Source organism: Pseudonaja textilis, chromosome 2 (assembly GCF_049901715.1).
Source record: "Pseudonaja textilis isolate UNSWEBS1 chromosome 2, rPseTex1.2, whole genome shotgun sequence".
NCBI classification, from domain to species: domain Eukaryota; kingdom Metazoa; phylum Chordata; class Lepidosauria; order Squamata; family Elapidae; genus Pseudonaja; species Pseudonaja textilis.
The window spans coordinates 254,334,292-254,353,697 of record NC_141991.1 but is presented as its reverse complement, the minus strand read 5'-3'; the positions used below and the strand labels follow the sequence as shown (position 1 = coordinate 254,353,697).

At 45.4% G+C, this 19,406-nt stretch overlaps 1 protein-coding gene across 2 annotated transcripts; it reads left to right on the top strand.

Annotated features, from left to right (window-relative positions):
* The first annotated feature begins 1,983 nt into the window (after positions 1 to 1,983).
* LOC113444925 (aquaporin-7-like) lies at positions 1,984 to 18,087 on the top strand. Of its 2 annotated transcripts, none has more exons than XM_087927579.1 (7): positions 1,984 to 2,196; positions 5,202 to 5,318; positions 8,081 to 8,207; positions 9,039 to 9,176; positions 14,150 to 14,268; positions 16,325 to 16,542; positions 17,610 to 18,087. In XM_087927579.1, exons 2-7 carry the CDS (start codon positions 5,229 to 5,231, stop codon positions 17,767 to 17,769), a joined length of 852 nt encoding a protein of 283 aa, XP_087783705.1. In that variant the 5' UTR covers positions 1,984 to 2,196; positions 5,202 to 5,228; the 3' UTR covers positions 17,770 to 18,087. The 2 variants fall into 2 exon arrangements, with proteins under 2 accessions (XP_087783705.1, XP_087783704.1); XM_087927578.1 differs by lacking the exon at positions 1,984 to 2,196 and adding an exon at positions 4,760 to 5,089.
* The last annotated feature ends 1,319 nt before the right edge of the window (positions 18,088 to 19,406 follow it).

Below are 19,406 nucleotides of genomic sequence, written 5' to 3'. Positions count from 1 at the left end.
TGAGCTAGCTGATGGCAGATAGATAGATCACTGAATGATTCTGTGAGCAACTCAATCTGCCTGCCTGCTTTGCCTGATTTTGGGTAAAAGTTGCTCTTTTTAAAAAAATAAAAAATTCAATATTTACATACATGGTGTGCTGAGAGTTAATTTTATGAGTTTGCTTAGAAGCAAATTTTATGTGACAGACGATGGTAGATAGATAGATCTCTGAATGAATCTGTGAGCAACTCAATCTGCCTGCCTGCCTGCTTTGCCTGATTTTGGGTAAAAGTTGCTCTTTTTTAATAAAAAAAATATCAATATTTATACAAATATTTATAATATTTACATACAAGCCATGCCCAGCCAGTCACATCACCACCAAGCCACACCCACAAATTAGGCCACACCCACAGAACCGGTTAGTGGTCCCTGGGATCTAAAATGATGAGTTTGGTGGTCCCTGAGGTCCAAAAGGTTGGCGATTCCTGGACTAGAAGCCTTTCCTGCTCTGTTATTCTGTTACTCCTGAAAGTGAGTACAATTAACCAGTGGAACAGCTTCCCTCTAGAAGTTCTGGGTGTTCCAGCACTGGAGGTTTTTAAGACGAGATTGGACAGCCACTGGTCTGGAATGTTATAAGGTCTCCTGCCTGAGTAGGGGGTTGGACTAGAAGACCTCCAAGGTCCCTCCCAACTCTTGTTATTCGGCTATTCTAGTTAATATAATAACCGCTTAGGTCCGTGGGGTGAATCCAGCCAGTATCAATGTCTTCAAGGGGTTAATCATGTACATGAAAAAGGAGAGGGGAGGGGAGATAAGAGACAAACTGTGAGATTCATATTTATGACCTTTAAGCCACGTGGATGATGGAACGGGTCCAACTAGAACTGGCAGCACTTTCCACGCGTTCTTTTGACCCATGGCCATGACGTCTGGCTCCTGGTGCTTGTTCAGCCTCAGAGTTCATCCGGAAGGCTTTTTGAATCACAATTTTTGTGCAAATGTGCTTTCCCCCTCTCTTAAGAATACCACTCCTCTTGTTTTATATGGTTTTTTTTTTTTTATTCATAAACATTTTGAATACAGTATATTGTCAGGGCATGTCGTTTACAGAAAAGCAAAGAAAGAACGAACGGTAATGTTAACACGTATACTAATAACAATAATAATAGTGTAACAGAATAGTTTTAGCTAGGTGTAGGGTCTGCTTGAGTGGGGGGGGGGTTGGACTAGATGACCTACAAGGTCCCTTCCAACTCTGTTAATCTATATCTAACTAAGGAGATTTCTTTTTGTATTAGCTTATTCCTAATTCTGTTGGTTATATTGGCTTATTTATAATTATAAACCGTCTTTATATTAAGTTCATACATAGCAATAATCTTCCTTCAGCTAATTTCCACCTTTTATCTCTAATCACTTGTAAAATCTATTCCATAAGTAATATCCTGTGTCTTCTTTGTCCTTTATTTTTAATGTCTATCCATCTTGGCACAGTCTAATGTTTTCCGAATGACATCCTCATCGGACGGAGTGTTCTCATTTTTCCAGTGTTGTGCAAATACAATCCTCGCTGCTGCCAGTACATGCAAAACTAGACATATAGTCCCTTTATCATAGTTCTCCGGCATTATATTGAACAAAAAACACTTCTGGTTTCAGATCTATTTGTTGCTTGATCCTCTTTTCCAACCATGTCTCTGTTTTCATCCAATATTTTCTTGCTTTCATACCAAGTCCACCACATATGATAATATTAAAGAATGCAGCTCCTAATCAGGAGCCACATACCTCTCATGAATTCTGGGGACATATCTGTGGATCCTCTAACCTCTTTAGGCTCCCATGCGGAAAATTGCATTCGTGTGCCAGCACCCAGGAGGCAATATGCCCTGCCCCCCATGCATGCACCTGCCACACCCCACCACACCCCCTTAGCTGCACTGAGTATGCCAGAACTGCCGAAACGGGTCCATTTTTCGGCCTCCAAAGGCTGTATTGGCTTCTCTCGAGTCCCTGGGAAGGCGAAAATGGCCTCCTGCGGGCTCCGCGGGCCCTTCGGAGGCTGAAAATGGGCCCTTCCGGTATTTCCAGAAGGCCCGTTTTTCGGCCTCCCGAGGCTGCAGAGGCTTCCCTCGAGACTCAGAGAAGCCGAAAAAGGCCTCAAATGGGCTGAAAATCAGCTGGGAGGCACGCGCATGCGCAGTGCAGGTAAGTTTGGGTGGGGTTCGCGTGCCCACACAAATCGTTCACGCATGCCATAAGTCCGCCATCGCAGCCCTAGTCCAGTGGTGGTATGCTACTGGTTCACACCAGTTCGGCTAAACTGGTAGTAAAAAAAAAATCACCAAATCGGTAGTGAAACAGGTAGGATCCCACTGCTGCCCTAGTCAGCCTCTTCCTGTTTATCCTCTTAAAAATATTGACAAATCCATGTATTGATCCATGATAAGAATATAGGGGAAGCTGATCTGAAATATGAATGTATCTAAAAATATTTAAAACGCAGAACATAGAATCCTAGGGCTGGAAGGGCTGGCTTGGAGTTCCTCTAGTTGAACCCCTCTAGGAAACCCTATACCCAGGATGGTGAACCTATGGCACGTGTGCCTGAAGTGGTACGCAGAACCATGTTGGCTGGCATGCACAACGTCGCCCAATCCTCTTCTGGGTTTCTGGCGTGCATACGCGCATGATGATCAGCTGTTTTTTTTGTGCGTGCGGCAGTGCTGGAAACTGGAAGAGTTTTTTCCATTGTGCGCATGCATGCCAACCAGCTGATCATTGTGTGTGCATGTGTGCCAGTAACCGGAAGACAAACAAGCCAGGATGCATGCGCGCTCTGGAAGCCGGAAGTTCATTTCCTGGCGCATGCATGCCCACTGGACAGCTTCTCTTCCGAGGCGCATCCCTGACGTGTGCACGCGCCTTCCCTTTTCGGCACTCGGTGCCGAAAAGGTTCGCCATCACAGCCCTATACCATCCTGGTCAAATGACTGTCCAGTCTCTTAAAAAATCCCCAGTGATGGAACATCCATAACTTGGAGGTGGAATGGAAGTGAGCCATTCTGTTCATTAATTAACAGAATAACAGAATTGGAAGGGATCTTGGAGGTCTTCTAGTCCAACCCCCTGCTCAAGACTTTATACCATTAAGGTGACCAACTGTCTTCCTTTAGGGAGGACGGTCCTCCTTTTGTAAGTTCTGTCCTCCCTCGAAAAGCGTCCTCCTACATGTCCTCCTTTTTGATAGTTGAAGACTAATCTGTAAATCCCCGAATTTGATCGATGCTGATCCGATCCGTTGTGTGTGATGTGACCTATTTGTATTTGACGTGATGATTCGTCAGCGCTTGGTACAGTGCGGCGAGACGCGATTATGAGACGCACGCGCTCCACACAGGAGAATTGTTTTGAGAGGGTGTACCGCGCGCAAGTGGCTTTGCTTTTTTCCTTCAATTTATTTGTGTCCTCCTTTTCATTGTAAAAAAATTGGTCATGGATTGACAACACATGGCTGTCCAGTCTATTTTGAAACCCTCCAGTATTGGAGCATTCACATATTCTGGAGGCAAGCTGTTCCACTGGTTAATTGTTCTCACTGTCAGGAAGTTTCTCCTTAGTTCTAGGTTGCTTCTCTCCTTCATTAGTTTCCCTCCGTTGCTTCCTCTCCTGCCTTCAGGTGCTTCAGAGAACAGGTTGTCCTCTTCTTCTTTGGGGCAACACCTCAAGTACTGGAAGATTCTCGTGTCACCCCTAGTCCTTCTCTTCATTAGACTAGACCAGTGGTGGCTAATCGTTTGGGGCTCCTGTGCTAAAAATTGTGCGTGCGCTTGCACGCGTGCGCTCATGTGCCAGCACCCAGAAGGCAATGTGCGCTCCCCCACGTCCCCTACACATCTGTGTGCAATCCCCACCCACCCATCTCCGCAGCCCCTTTACCTGCACTGCGCCTCGCAGCTGTGGGTTGAGGCCTTTTTCAGCCTCCCCGAGGCTTGAGGAAGGCTTCTGCAGGCTTTGCAGGTCGAAAACTAGGCCCGTTTCATCACTTCCGGTATTTTCGGACAAACAGGAAGTAATGAAATGGGCCTAGTTTTCATCCTGCAAAGCCTGCAGAAGCCTGCAGAAGCCTCCCTCAAGCCTCTGGGAGGCCGAAAAAGGCCTCAAACTGGCTGAAAATCAGCTGTGAGGCGCGCACATGCGCAGTGAGGTAAGTTTGCCTGCAGCTTGTGTGCCAGCACAAATGGTTCTGCGTGCCACCTGTGGCACGCGTGCCATAGTTTTGCCATCACGGGACTAGACATACCTAGTTCCCTCAACTGTTCATCATAGGGTTTAGCCTTCAGATCCTCTGTTATATTTTGTTGAATATATTCCTTGTTTACATTCCGCTTGAACGGAGTTCTTATTTCTGGTCTTGGCTTCCAAGTGGGATAATTTTGCAAATTGTTAGGTTATTAATACCGGTCTAACTCACCCTAAAATTACAGTATGTTCTACTGTTTGAAGATGAAAAGATGAAGGTCACGGCCCAGCATTGAATAACTCAGCCAGTTATTGCTCTCTGATGTTCCTTTGTTATAGTTTTCACGTGTACAATTTCCTCGTGGAAGTATATATAATTATGCCGTTTATTGCGCCCGCTCTTCTGACATGACTTTTGACATCATTTTTCCAGGAAACCAAGATCACAAATTCTCCTGGGCTACAAGGAGAGTTTGATACGATCTCTTGATGTCATCATGTCTATAGTTAGCCTGTGAACAGAGATGCCAGATGGATATTTCCATTCATTGCTCTGAGACAATGAGGGAGAGGGGGTGGGGGCCGAAAATTTAATTTCCACCCTTCATTACCGTCTCTCCCCTTGCCAATCTCAGGTTTCATTTTGGATTCTGCAAGAATAATTCCTGGAAGCAGGCCTGGTTTTTTTTTTTTTTTTCTCTTCCTCACAATGGGTTTGAGGTCACAATGCTGGAAGGCTGGAAGCTCCTTGGCATCGTGGTGGCCCAAGAGTTGGTGACAGGAACGAGGCGGGGTGGTGGAAAACGGCTATGTAAGGACAGCGGATGCTCAGTTTGACCGGTTAGACTTTAACCCGATGGTAGGAACTATCTGCTAACGCACTCTGGAGGAGATGAAAAGAACACAGTTGTGTTGGAAGCCACGGCAAACTAAGTCCAGGCTCTTTAGAATGACGTCTTCCTTTCCAACAGAAGTCGCATCTGGAGGCCAGTGATGAGATGTTGGAAAAATTGGTCAACCTGGTGACGATCCGGAATGAAACAATCCGTCAGGGTCTGGCAGAACTTCTCGGCACCTTCCTGATGATGGTGAGAGAGAACATCCGGGACGTGTGGGGGAGAGAAGGAGAAGGTGGCGTTAGGACAGCGTTTTTCAACCTTCGGCCACTTGAATTTGGGCGGGCTTCGACTCCCAGAATCCCCCAGCCAGCAAGGCAAGCCCACCCATCTTCTAGTTGGTTGAGTTTGAGAAAGAAATTAAGTTAGACAATGGGGGTGGGCATGGGAGGAAGACTTTGCCAGCATGCTTTTTCCTGGTTTGTAGAGTTTTTGGTGAGAGAGAAAAAAAATAAAATTTTGATTAGTGGGTTTGAAGATTAGAAAGTGTAGCTTGAGGGAAAGAAGGAAGTTGTGATGTAACTTTAGAGAACGTAGGAAAAATACTCTATACATGTACCCAGAGCCACTCTCAAGAAGATTGGTAGCTATTTTTTTCCTTCCTTCCTTCCTTCCTTCCCTCTCTCTCTCTCTCTTTTTCTCTTTCTTTCTTTCTTTCTTTCTTTCTTTCTTTCTTTCTTTCTTTCTTTCTTTCTTTCTTTCTTTCCTTTTTGTTTTTCTTTTCTCTTTCTTTCTTTTCTTCCCTCCCTCCCTCATTCCTTCCTCTCTTCTCCTTCTTCCCTCCCTTCTCCTCCTTCCCTTCTTTCCCTTCTTCACTCCTTTCCACTCTTCCTCTCCTCTCCTTTCCTTCCTTCCCTTCTTCCTATCTATCATCCATCCTCTCTCTCTCTCTCTCTCCTCTATCTACAATCTATCTTTTCCTCCCTCTCTCCCCCCCATCTATCTATCTACAATCTATCTATCTTTTCCTCCCTCTCTCCCTCTTTTCCTTCCCCTTTTCTATTTCTTTTCCTTTACTATTTATTGTTTTTCTTTATTCCCTATTTTTCCTCTCCTGTTTTTTTGTTTAAAATATTGTCAACAAAAATGGTAAGACACCAAACAACAAAACAAAACAAACAAAAAATCTGAGGTCTGGCTCAAGCAGCCTCTGAGCAGGAGATCTTTCACAACCTTGCTGTCCTGTCTGCTTGGACTCAGACGTGCAAAAAACAAAAACCTGAAAGAAAAAATCCATATTTCGGAGTCCTCCAAGCTAAACGCCAGCGAAGGACTATATCCCTGGCCAAACAGGTGAAGAGAATGATTCTGTCACAATAAAAACAAAACGTTACGGATGAACAGACTTTGCAAGTGGAGGAGGTCAAGCAATGCAAATCGGTTGAGGGAATTCGACCGATCTTTTTTCCCTATCGTGATATTTTAGTCTGAATTAGATTATAGCTCAGTCTATTTCTCTCTCTTCAAACGGCTGCAGCCTTCTAGGTTCCAAGAGGAAATCAGAGGGTATAGTATTTGTATTTTTGGCATACAAAATATCTCCTGGCCAGTGGTGGGATTGAACATTTTTTTTACTACCGGTTCTGTGGGCGTGGCTTGGTGGGCGTGGCAGGGAAAGGTTACTGCAAAATCCCCTCCCCCACCCCACTAACCTGCTTTCCAGCTCCATTCTCCTGTGCAAAGCAACCAAAGGAGACCCAGCCGATCATCGGGGTCTCAATGGGAGGCAGAGAAGAGATGGGGTTGGCGGGGCCAGTCAGAGGTGGCATTTGCCGGTTTTCCGAACTACTCAAAATTTCCGCTTCCGGTTCTCCAGAACTGGTCAGAACCTGCTCAATAACTTTCCTGTATCTTTTCTTTTATGTATACCGAGAGTATTTGCACCAAGACAAATTCCTTTTGTGTCCAATCACCCTTGGCCAATAAAGAATTCTATTCTATTCTATTCTATTCTATTCTATTCTATTCTATTCTATTCTATTCTATTCTATTCTATTCCATTCCCACCTATTCTATTCTGTTCTGTTCTTGTTCCGTTCGTTCGTTCCATTCCATTCCATTCCATTCCATTCTATTCCACCTATTCTATTCTATTCTATTCTATTCTATTCTATTCTATTCTGTTCTGTTCTGTTCCGTTCGTTCCGTTCCGTTCCGTCCGTTCCATTCCATTCCCACCTGTTCTATTCTATTCTATTCTATTCTATTCTATTCTATTCTATTCTATTCTATTCTATTCTATTCCATTCCATTCCCACCTATTCTATTCTGTTCTGTTCTGTTCCGTTCGTTCGTTCCATTCCATTCCATTCCATTCCATTCCATTCCATTCCCACCTGTTCTATTCTATTCTATTCTATTCTATTCTATTCTATTCTATTCTATTCTATTCCATTCCATTCCCACCTATTCTATTCTGTTCTGTTCTGTTCTGTTCTGTTCCATTCTGTTCCGTTCCGTTCCGTTCTGTTCCATTCCATTCCATTCCATTCCCACCTGTTCTATTCTGTTCTATTCTATTCTATTCTATTCTATTCTATTCTATTCTATTCTATTCTATTCTATTCTATTCTATTCTATTCTATTCCATTCCATTCCATTCCATTCCCACCTCTGCTCCTGGCCCTGACTTTTTGAACTCTCTCCAGGACATTTTCCAGACAATATCAGAGAATGGACAACAGTGTTTTCCTTCCTCTTTCTAAATGTCTGTTATTCTGCTTTTCCAGCTTATCTTTCTTCCTGGACTAGATTCTGTACAGGCTAAAAATGGTCCCCTATCTCAGGGATCTCCAAACTTGGCAACTTGTGGACTTCAACTCCCAGAATTCCCCAGCCAGCATGGGACTTGGAGTCCACAAGTCTTCAACTTGCTAGCTTCGGAGACCCCCCATCCCTGCCCTGCCCTGCCTGAAATGGCAGTTTCTGAGAGACCTTCTCTTTTCTTCTGACAGACCTTTGGCCTTGGCTCCGTGGCACAAGTTGTGTTGGGAAAGCACAATTTTGGAGAGTACTTGAGCATCAATCTTGGATTTGGGTTCGGTGTTATGTTGGGGGTCCATGCTGCCGGCGGAATCTCAGGTGAGTCCAGCAGGGGAAGGAGGGGCTGGATTACTAAACTAGGTAACATCAAGCACCTAGTCTAGCACTGAGGGTGTTAGCTAGGTCGGTAATGAAATGTCTGGAAGAAAGCAGCTAAGTTCAGAGAGCACCAAGAACCTCCTCCTCCCCCTCCCCTCCTTCCCTCCTCTCCCTTCCCCTCTTTCTTCTTCTCCTTCTCCTTCTTCTCCTCCTCCTCTTCCTCCTCCTCCTCCTCCTCTTCTTCTTCTTCCTCTTCCTCCTCTTCCTTCTCCTCTCCTCCTCCTCTTCTTCTTCTTCTTCTTTTTTCTTTTTCTTCTTCCTCTTCCTCTTCCTCCTCCCCCTCCTCCTCCTCCTCCTCTTCATCCTCCTCCTCCTCCTCCTCCTCCTCCTCCTCCTCCTCCTCCTCCCTCTCCTCTTCCTCTTCCTCTTCCTTCTTCTCTTCTTCTTCTTCTTCTTCTTCTTCTTCTTCTTCTTCTTCTTCTTCTTCTTCTTCTTCTTCTTCTTCTTCTTCTTCTTCTTCTTCTTCTTCTTCCTTCTCCTTCTCCTTCTCCTTCTCCTTCTTCTCCCTCCCTGAGCCTCCGTGCAAACCCTGCACTTACCTGGGATCCAAAATGAGCCAGTGAGGACTCCCAGGAGGGGCCGGGCGGAGTGAGAAGGGCCAGCCAGTCATCGTAAGTACTGATTCGGAAAAACAGACGTAAAATTAGCATTCGGTTCACCCAAACCGGTGTGAACCGGTAGCAGCCCACCCCTGGTTCTATCGAACCATTTGATTGCCATTCCTGTTCCTACTGTCATCCTAAAGAATCTGTTGTCTTTGTCACCCCCAAGGTGCCCATATGAACGCGTCCATCACTTTCACCAATTGTGTGGTAGGAAATTTACTCTGGCGCAAACTCCCAGCGTACGTGATCGGCCAGTTCTTTGGATCGTTTGCTGCCGCGGCTGTTATTTTTGTTTTATATTATGGTAGGTACGAATCCTCCCTGGTTTGCAGGAAGGAGAAAATATATCTATATCTATATCTATATCTATATCTATATCTATATCTATATCTATATCTATATCTATATCTATATCTATATCTATATCTATCTATCTATCTATCTATCTATCTATCTATCTATCTATCTATCTATCTATCTATCTATCGGTTGTCCTTGACTTATGAACACAATTAAGCCCAACATTTCGGTTGTTAGGTGAGACACTGGTTCAGTGAGTTTTGCTCTGTTTTATGACCACTTTTGCTGCAGTGGTTAAATGAATCATGGCAGTTGCTGAGTTAGTCACCCGGTTGTTAAGTGAATCTTGTGGGTGTAGCATCACTGTAGATGTTTCAAGAAGAGACTGGACAGCCCTTTGCCTGGGATATAGGGTAAGGTTTCGTGTCCAAGCAAGGGTTGGACTAGAAGACCTCCAATGTCTGTTCCGGCCCTACGATTTTATGAACGTGAGGAACATGCTGATCAGAACAGAATAACAGAGTTGGAAGGGACCTTGGAGGTCTTCTAGTCCAACCCCTGCTCAAGAAGGAGACCCCAGGCCATCTCAGATAGGTGGCTCTCCAGACTTTTCTTAAAAACCTCCAGTGATGAACCCTCTGCAACTTCTGAAAGCAAGTCATTCCACTGATTCATTGTTCTCACTGTCGGGAAATTTCTCCTGAATTCTAGATTTCCCGGCAAAATTCTCTTGCAACCTGGCTCCCTAAGAGGTTCTCATCTAGATGTACTTGGAACAGAAAGACTCACTTTAAGTTTCCTTTCCTTCTACCTGCTTCTAAAACAAGCCAGCCACCATTCTTGCCTTTCTCCATTTAAAAATTCCAGAAAATTGGTTGTCCAACCTCTTCTTAAAAGCCTTCAGTGATGTGGCACCCACAACTTCTGGTGGCAAGCCGTTCCACTGGTTAATTGTTCTCCCTGTTAGGAATTTTTTTCCTTATTTCTAGATTGCTTCTCCCCTTGGTTAATTTCCATCCATTGTTTCTTTCCCTGCCTTCTTTTTTTTAAATAGTAGAATTCTTTATTAGAATTCTTTTATTGGCCAAGTGTGATTGGACACACAAGGAATTTGTCTTGGTGCAAATGTTCTCAGGGTACATAAAAGAAAAGATACATTCGTCAAGAGTCAAGAATCATCAGGTACAACGCTTAATGATAGTCATAGGATACAATAAGCAATCAAATCAGATAGATGTAGATAGATGATAGATAGAAAGGAAGAAAGAAAGGAAGAGAGAGAAAGAGAGAGAGAGAGAGAGAAAGAAAGAAAGAAAGAAAGAAAGAAAGAAAGAAAGAAAGAAAGAAAGAAAGAAAGAATTAGAATTAGAATTAGAATTAGAATTATTGTATTGGCCAAGTGTGATTGGACACACAAGGAATCTGTTGTGGTGCAAATGCTCTCAGTGTATATAAAAGAAAAGATACACTCGTCAAGAGTCAAGAATCATCAGGTACAACACTTAATGATAGTCATAGGATACAATAAGCAATCAAATCAGATAGATGTAGATAGATGATAGATAGATAGAAAGGAAGAAAGAAAGGAAGAGAGAGAAAGAGAGAGAGAGAGAGAGAGAAAGAAAGAAAGAAAGAGAGAGAAAGAGAGAGAGAGAGAGAGAGAAAGAAAGAAAGAAAGAAAGAATTAGAATTAGAATTAGAATTAGAATTAGAATTAGAATTAGAATTAGAATTAGAATTAGAATTAGAATTAGAATTAGAATTAGAATTAGAATTAGAATTAGAATTGGAATTAGAATTATTGTATTGGCCAAGTGTGATTGGACACACAAGGAATCTGTTGTGGTGCAAATGCTCTCAGTGTATATAAAAGAAAAGATACATTCATCAAGAGTCGAGAATCATAAGGCACAACACTTAATGATAGCCATAGGGTACAATAAGCAATTGAATCCTACTAGGAAACAGTCAATATAAATCATAAGGATACAAGCGACAAAGTTACAGTCATACAGTCACAAATGGGAAGGATGAGTGATAAGGAATGATGAGAAGATTAATAGTAATAGTAGTGCAGACTTTGTAAATACTTGGCAAGTGTTGAAGGAATTATTTGTTTAACAGAGGGATGGTGTTGGGTAAAAAAACTGTCCTTGTGTCTAGTTGTTCTGGTGTGCAGGGCTCTATCGCGTCGTTTTGAGGGAAAGAGTTGAAACAGTTTATGTCCGGGATGTGAGGAGTCTGTAAATATTTTCACAGCCCTCTTTTTGAGGCTTTGGAAAGTGAGGAGCTACCACAAAGAAGAGGGAAATATTGGAAGGGCGGAGCTGACGTTATGACGGTACGGCTTGCAATTTCGGAGGTCTGAGATCGCAGCCGATATCTCTGCCTCTGGATGGTCCAAACAGACCAAAACTGTCCCGAAGAGACAGCGATAGTGAAGAGCTCATCCTGTAGATCCCAGGGGTACCACAAAGTCCCTGGTTGATCCAGGAGAAGCTCTTCTTGCCGGCGGCAGAAGGGCAGCCATTAAAGCTGGTGAAGTTGGGACAACTCCGAGACGGAAGAGATCAGAAAGTGTGCCGGTTTGGTGAGAACTTTTTTTAAAAAAAACTAGTTTAAGACCTAAAAGGACACCCTAATGGAAAAGAAGAATCTGTAAAAGTTTTTGACTGAACTGAATAAGCGGCGGCTTTAAATGGAAGTGTCAAAGTAAGGCTTTGGTTTTTTTTCCCCTTATTGCTGGACTTCTATCGTGATTTTACATTTGCTAACTGGACTGGTTTTTTTCTATTTACATTTATTTTTCTTCTCTTTTTTCATTTTGCAAAGGTTAGAGGCTCCCTTTAGGTTTTTTTTTAATATATATATGATGGATGTTTGGTTATTCGGGTTTTCTCGCGTAAGATTGGAAGTATCTAGCACGTTTCGATGAAGTCTCATTCATCATCTTCAGGCTTGTGTCTTCGGCTCTGTGCTTCTCAGAGTGATCCATATATTCTCAGAGTGAGCACAGAGCCGAAGACACAAGCCTGAAGATGATGAATGAGACTTCATCGAAACGTTGCCTAGATACTTCCAATCTTACGCGGGAGAAAACCCGAATAACCAAAGATCCATATATATACTTTCTCCTTTTTTTACGTTTTGTCTGGGAAAGGAGGGGGAAAGTGAGAGAAAGAAACTTTATAACACTGCCAACTAGAGGCTTGAAAATGTTTTAGACGAAACTGAGAAAGCTGAGAAGGAAAGAAAGATCTGAGACTCCCTTTCACTGCCCTCTTTTTGAGGCTTTGGAAAGTGAGGAGCTACCACAAAGAAGAGGGAAATATTGGAAGGCTGCTAGGATGTCTCCCCTGGTCCTTCTTTTCATGAAACTAGACAGGTCCAATTCCTGCAACCGTTCTTCGTAGGTTTTAGCCTCCATCCAAGCCATCACCTTGAAGAAAACAAAACAAACCCATTAAGCTACTAAAACCGCATTTTCCACATTTCTGAAATGACATCACACCCACTGGGTGCCCTCTGTGCCAGTCTTCTATTTATATTTTCCTGGCATGACTACTGAGGCAATTTCTACTGGGTTTGAAGCAGGAGATTTAAAAACAAAATGGAAAGAAAAAGTAAGGATCATCTCAGACCCTTCTTTAATGAGCCCCCAAATAGGGGGCAGTGAAGGTGGCTTAGATTTGAAGGTGGTTTGGATAAAAGTCAGTTTGGACATGAGTAACAAGGATGGTGAGGGGACTGGAGGCTAAAACATATGAAGAACGGTTACAGGGGCCTGGCTAGTCGAGGGAAGAGAAGGACTAGGGGAGACAGGAGAGCAGTGGTCCAATATTTGAGGGGCTGCCCCAGAGAGGAGGAAGGGGGGGTCAAGCTATTCTCCAAGGCACCTGAAGGCCAGACAAGGAATAATGGATGGAATCTGAACAAGGAGAGATTCAACCTGGAAATAAGGAGGAGTTTTCTGACAGTGAGAACCATCAACCAATGGAACAGAAGTTGCCCTCGGAAGTTGTGTGAGCATCATCACTTGAGACTTTCAAGAAGAGATTGGACTGCCATCGGTCAGAAATGGTGTAGGGCAGTGGTGCAAACCTTTGCTGTGCCAAAAATTGTGTGCACATTTGAATGCTCACGCTCGCGTGCCAGCACCCAGAAGGCAATGCGCACCCCCCACGCCCCCTACGTATGTGCGTGCAATCCCCACCCACCCACTCCGCCACCCCCTTACTTGCACTGTGCCTCACAACTGATTTGGGGCTGGTTTGAGGCCTTTTTCAGCCTCCCAGAGGCGTGAGGAAGGCTTCTGCAGGCTTTGTAGGCTGAAAACTAGGCCCATTTTGTCACTTCCAGTATTTCCGGAAAAACAGGAAGTGATGAAACGGGGCTAGTTTTCGGCCTGCAAAGCCTGCAGAAGCCTTCCTCAAGCCTCTGGGAGGCCGAAAAAGGCCTCAAACTGCCCGAAAATCAGCCGTGAGGCGCGTGCATGCGCAGTGAGGTAAGTTTGTCTGCAGCTTGCGTGCCGGCACAAATGGCTCTGCATGCCACTTGTGGCACACATGCCATAGGTTCGCCGACACAGATATAGAGACACACCTAGGCTGCTTCTTGTTTCAGTTTCCAAACTGTCCTCATTGGCTGATTTAGCTGCTATACTCTGACACTATATCATTCTGATATTATTCCTAGGAGAAAAAATTCTGTTTAAATGGAGTACATTTCCCCACCATTTGTTCTCATGTCTGAAAATCTCCAATGTATATTTTTTGCAGCTTTGTAAGTCCACTACATGTGAAAAAATGTGCCTGATACATCTTTGCACTTCCAACAATTTGGAGATTTATCTTTTTTTGAACATTTTAGAAAGCCTTGCCGGTGGAAGATGCCACCTGTAAACCATCTTATAAAGATTTTTTTTTAATGGTTTTTATGTTTGCTCTCCCAAAACTGTCTTTCTTCTTCCCTTTTTAGAAGCCCTACAGGATTACACAGGAGGCAACCTGACTGTGACTGGACCAACGGCCACTGCAGGAATCTTTGCCACCTACCCTGCCCCTTACGTGTCTCTCTGGAATGGCTTTCTCCAGGAGGTTGGTGACCTGGAAACTATGGCTAGAAGCAAGGGCCAGTCGTCTAGTGCAGGGGTGTCCAACTCAAGGCCTGCGGGCCAGATCTGGCCTGCAGGGTGCTTAGATCTGGCCAGCAGGGACACCCTGTGTGATGATCCGGGATATGGCACAAAGGCAACACAGTCAGATAATCAGTAGGAGTTCCTTTATTAGCTCCAACTTTGCCCTCAATGTCCTGGTTACCTTCTGGGCTGGAGAAAAACTCTCCCAGGAACAGCCTTTGACTGCAGAAAATTAAGTCCAAAACATGATCAACACAAATTGTAACTTCAAGTCCAATCCAGGCAAAATGAGATAATTACTCTGGCAGGGCAGGAGCAAGAATTCCAGATATGAAGGCACGGTAATAACTCAACATGGTTGGGAGGATGCCAGAAATGCAGATAACCAAAGTCAACACAAGATAAACTCATGTTTGCTCCCAGCAGCTGCCGTACTCAGCATGCATCTCTTTTAAACTCTCATTCCCAGCTGTGGCTAATGAAGGGAATCAGGGCCCTTTCCTCCCCCGTAAGCCACGCAACCCATGTTACTCTCTCCTCCGTTCCTCCCTGCGTGCCCTAGGATGAAGAGGGGGTGGGCCTGGGTCTTCCTCTGAACTCCCTCTCCCTTGTTCTACCTCTCTGTTGTGGTTAGCCGGCAGCAGGTGCGGACGGCTGAGGAGAGCGAGGACTCAGGTGAGGGGCCAGGACCATTAGGGAGGACTGCTGCCTTCAGAGATGGTGGGGGCTGGCAGCAGTGATGAGGAGGTTCCCGAGGAGCCTGTGCCAAGTGAACGCGTGCGTGCAGGACTGCTCGCAGGAAAGAGCAGCTGCAGCAGCACGGGTGACTCGGGAGTAAGGCTGCAAGGTAATGCCCCCTCTTTCAAGAAGATAAAATCCAGCTGTGAGAGGAACGTTCTTTGCAGAAGGCAAAGACGTTTTGAAACTCCGGCCTCGTGGACATTCCGGTATCCTGAGTTTGTATTTGAAGATTCTTGTATTGCAAATTATTTCTTGTCTGTTATCGTTTGGCGAGTCTCGCTCAGTTTGGCAAGGCTTGTGCTTATCACAGCTGATCATTTTGCAAAAGCATTACAAGGTTTCTGTTCTTTTTGAATTGTGTTTGATTTGTCGGAAAAGGGCGTGAGTCAGAACACTCTCCCCTGCTCTGCCCAGCTGGACTTTGCCCTTCCCTCCACAGCCCACGGAGCCACATTCCCCTCCCTGTCAGCTGTTCCTCTTCCTCCTTGGATTCAGACTCTGACAGGGGCATGACCACCCCCCCTGGAAACAGCAAGGGGACAGCCCAGGGTGCCTCTGCCAGCATAAGCACAGCTTCAACCGGTCCAGCTTTGATCGATACTGTTGGAAGATCTGTAGCGAAGGAGAAGTCACCGATTCGTGTGACAATTCAATCCAGAGGTTTGATGGCTTGTACAAGTCAGGAAGATCTTCTTGATATCTGCCAGGCAGACTCTTCCAATCCATTGATCCTTATCTTGGCTTCTTGGGCAAGAGAGAAGGAGCCCATTTCCTTTGGTGTACAACAGCACTTCATTTCTTCCTTAAACCTTCACTTCTGCAGGCTAAACACACCCGATATATAGGGTCCTTGTTGCTCTCTGAGCTTGGTTGTTTTCTTGCAGACATTTCGCGACCCAACTAGGTAACGTAATCAGTGCTGGGAGGTAGGGAAGGAGGAGGACTTCTGGGGTCCTTGGTGCTCTCTGAGCTTGGTTTTTTTTTTTTCTTGCAGATGTTTCATGACCCAACTAGGTAATATTATCAGTGCTGGAAGGGAGTGGGGTTTTATGCTCTGTTTATATACAATAATAGGCTAACGTGTACATGCAGGAAGTCCCTTTTAACACTGTTGATGCTACCTAGTTGGGTCATAACATGTCTGCAAGGAAACCACCCAGCTCAGAGAGCACCAAGGATGCCACAGCTTAACCCCGAGCTGCAAATAGTCTTGTTGGTTCACACCATACTCTGGGATGATCGGGAGCCTTCACGCTCATCTTTTTCTTCCACAGCTTATTGCAAGCAGCATGCTTATGATTGGCATCCTGGCCATCCACGATAGGAAGAACGCCGGGGCCTTGCCGGGCACCAACGCCTTCATCACTGGGCTGTTGGTCGTGCTGATTGGCATGTCTATGGGAATGAACACCGGCTACGCCATCAACCCTTCCAGGGATTTGCCCCCCCGGATATTCACGGCCCTCGCTGGATGGGGGCTGGAGGTGTTTCAGTGAGTTGGTGGGACTGATTTGGTTTACCGATGAGACGGATTATCACACCGACTTCAAGGTCGACACACGTGTGGACTTTAACTCCCAGAATCCCCCAGTTAGCCATGCTGGTAGGAGAATTCTGGGAGTTGAAGTCCAGATATCTTCAAGTGGCCAAGATTGAGACATGTGTGGACTTCAACTCCCAGAATCCCCCAGTTAGCCATGCTGGTGGGAGAATTCTGGGAGTTGAAGTCCAGATATCTTCAAGTGGCCAAGATTGAGACATGTGTGGACTTCAACTCCCAGAATCCCCCAGTTAGCCATGTTGGTTGTGGAATTCTGGGAGTTGAAGTCCAGACATCTTGAAGTGGCCAAGATTCAGACATACGTGTGAATTTCAAGGTTGAGATAAATCTGTGGCCTTTAACTCCCAGAATTCCCCAGTTAGCCATGTTGATTGTGGAATTCTGGGAGTTGGAAGTCCAGACATCTTCAAGTGGCCATGGTTGAGATACATGTGTGGACTTCAACTCCCAGAATCCCCCAGTTAGCCATGCTGGTTGGGGAATTCTGGGAGTTTGAAGTCCAGACATCTTCAAGTGGCCATGGTTGAGATACATGTGTGGACTTCAGCTCCCAGAATCCCCCAGTTAGCCATGTTGGTTGTGGAATTCTGGGAGTTGGAAGTCCAGATATCTTCAAGTGGCCAAGATTGAGATACATGTGTGGACTTCAACTCCCAGAATTCCCCAGTTAGCCATGCTGGTTGGGGAATTCTGGGAGTTGGAAGTCTACATATCTTCAAATGGCCAAGATTGAGACAGGTGTGGACTTCAAGGTCAAGAAACATATGAGATTTCAACTCTCAGAATTCCCCAGCTAGCCAAACTGCCTGGGGAATTCTGGGAGTTGAAGCCCACACATCGAATGGCCAAGGTACATGTGTGGGACTTCAACTCCCAGAATTCTCCAGTTAGCCTTGCTAGCTGGGGAATTCTGGGAGTTGAAGCCCACCCAAGTGGCCAAGGTTGAGATATGCTGGTTTAGGGTCAACTGCTAATCTGGCTAATCTTTCTTCCTTCAGAGCAGGGAACTGCTGGTGGTGGGTGCCGTTGTTGGCCCCAACACTAGGATGCCTCGTTGGGTTCTTCATCTACAACATCCTGATCGACTTCCACAATCGCTCCCCGTCAGATCCAGAACCTTCGAAGCAAGATCCGGAGGCCGAGATGTCTCCCATGTGATCAGAGAGGGATGCTTGGAGAGGATTATGGGTTGTTGTTGCTGTTTTTTTGGGGGATATCTGAACCCGCTTTCCTTTCTAGTCCTCGCAAGAGAATACAGGAGACCCTTTGGGGAGGACTGGGAGAAGAAAGATGGGAGTCCATCAGCTCCTACGGGGGCTGCACTAGGGAACAGTCACCTTGCTCAACGTGGAGACATCCGTCCACCTAGAAGACCTGGAAATTGGACACTAGAGAAAGAGACTTGGAAAAAAGTAAATAAATCTACCTGCTAAAATTAGTGGTGGCGGAGAAATGGGAGTCACGTTCCAAGGAGAATCCATCTTGTGTCCATTTCTGGTCAGAAACCAGCGGAGATCTGCCTAAATGCATCGCCGTTTCTTTGGAACCCAGGGTGGTTTTGGGACCAGAAGGGTGAGACCATCCAGATGAGGCCAACGCCACAACTTTCCCCTGACCCCAGAGGAGGTGGCTTTCCTCGACTCCTGGCACCATCTTCCACAGCCTGCTGCCACCTCAGTAACTTCTCACCCTGTCTGGTTGAACCAACAACCTTCAGAGTTGAAGTGAACGGCTTGGGAGGGCGCCAGGTTGGGGAATGATGCCCTGCGAGCTGAGCAGGGATGTATTGGAAGGAAGGGAGGGAGGGAAGGAAAGGGAGGATGAAAGGAAAGAATGGAAGGAGGGAGGGAGAGAAGGGAAAAGGAATGAAGTCGAGTGAGAAAGAGAAGGTGGAGGGAAGGGAGAGGGAGGAAGGAAGGAAAGAGGGAGGCTGGAAAGGAGGAGGAACAGAAGGGAGGAGGAAAGAAACGAAGGAAGGAGGAGGGAATGAAGGAAGTTGAAGAACGGGTGGGTGGGAGGGAGAAAGGAAGGAAAGAAAGGGAGAGAGGGAGGCTGGAAGGAAGGGAGAAATCTGGAAGAATGGAAGAGGAAAAAAATATGAGTGAACGGGGGAAGGAAAGGCTTTTGTCATCCTAAACCTACTTGAGGAGGGGACTTGTCATATCTAGAGATCCCCAAAAAAGATGGCAAAGATTTTGCAGAAAACTTTAGGGTGGGGGGGGGGGAAGAGGAGGGGTCTTCTCCTGGATTCTGTACCTTTTTGCCTGGAAATAAGGAGGAATTTTCTGACAGGGAGAACAATCCACCCATTGAACAGAAGTTGCCCTCGGAAGTTGTGGGAGCTTCATCCCTGGAGGCCTTCAAGAAGAGACAGGACTGCCATCGGTCAGAAATGGGAGTAAGGTTGGACTAGATGACCTACAAGGTCCCTTCCAACTCTGATTACCCGTTAGCTTTCCTAAGTAGTCCACAAGGGCATCTTGAACCCTAGATCCGCTTCGGGGGCAAGCGTGCCATAAAATACAGAAAACTGGACGTCCGTGTGTGCGTTAATAAGAATAAAGGACTTCGTGTCCCCATTTGCAAGTACAGAGTCCTCAACTTACAAACGCAACGGAGCCCCAAATTTATGTTGGTTGCTAAACAAGGAATTTGTTCAGAGGATTCTGCCCCGTTCTACGACTTTTCTTTGCCATGGTTGTTAAGTGAATCCTTGCCGTTAGGTTAGCACAGTCCTCGAACTTGCAGCAGTTCACTTAGTGAGCAAAGTTGGAAGGCCGCTGAAAAAAAAAAGG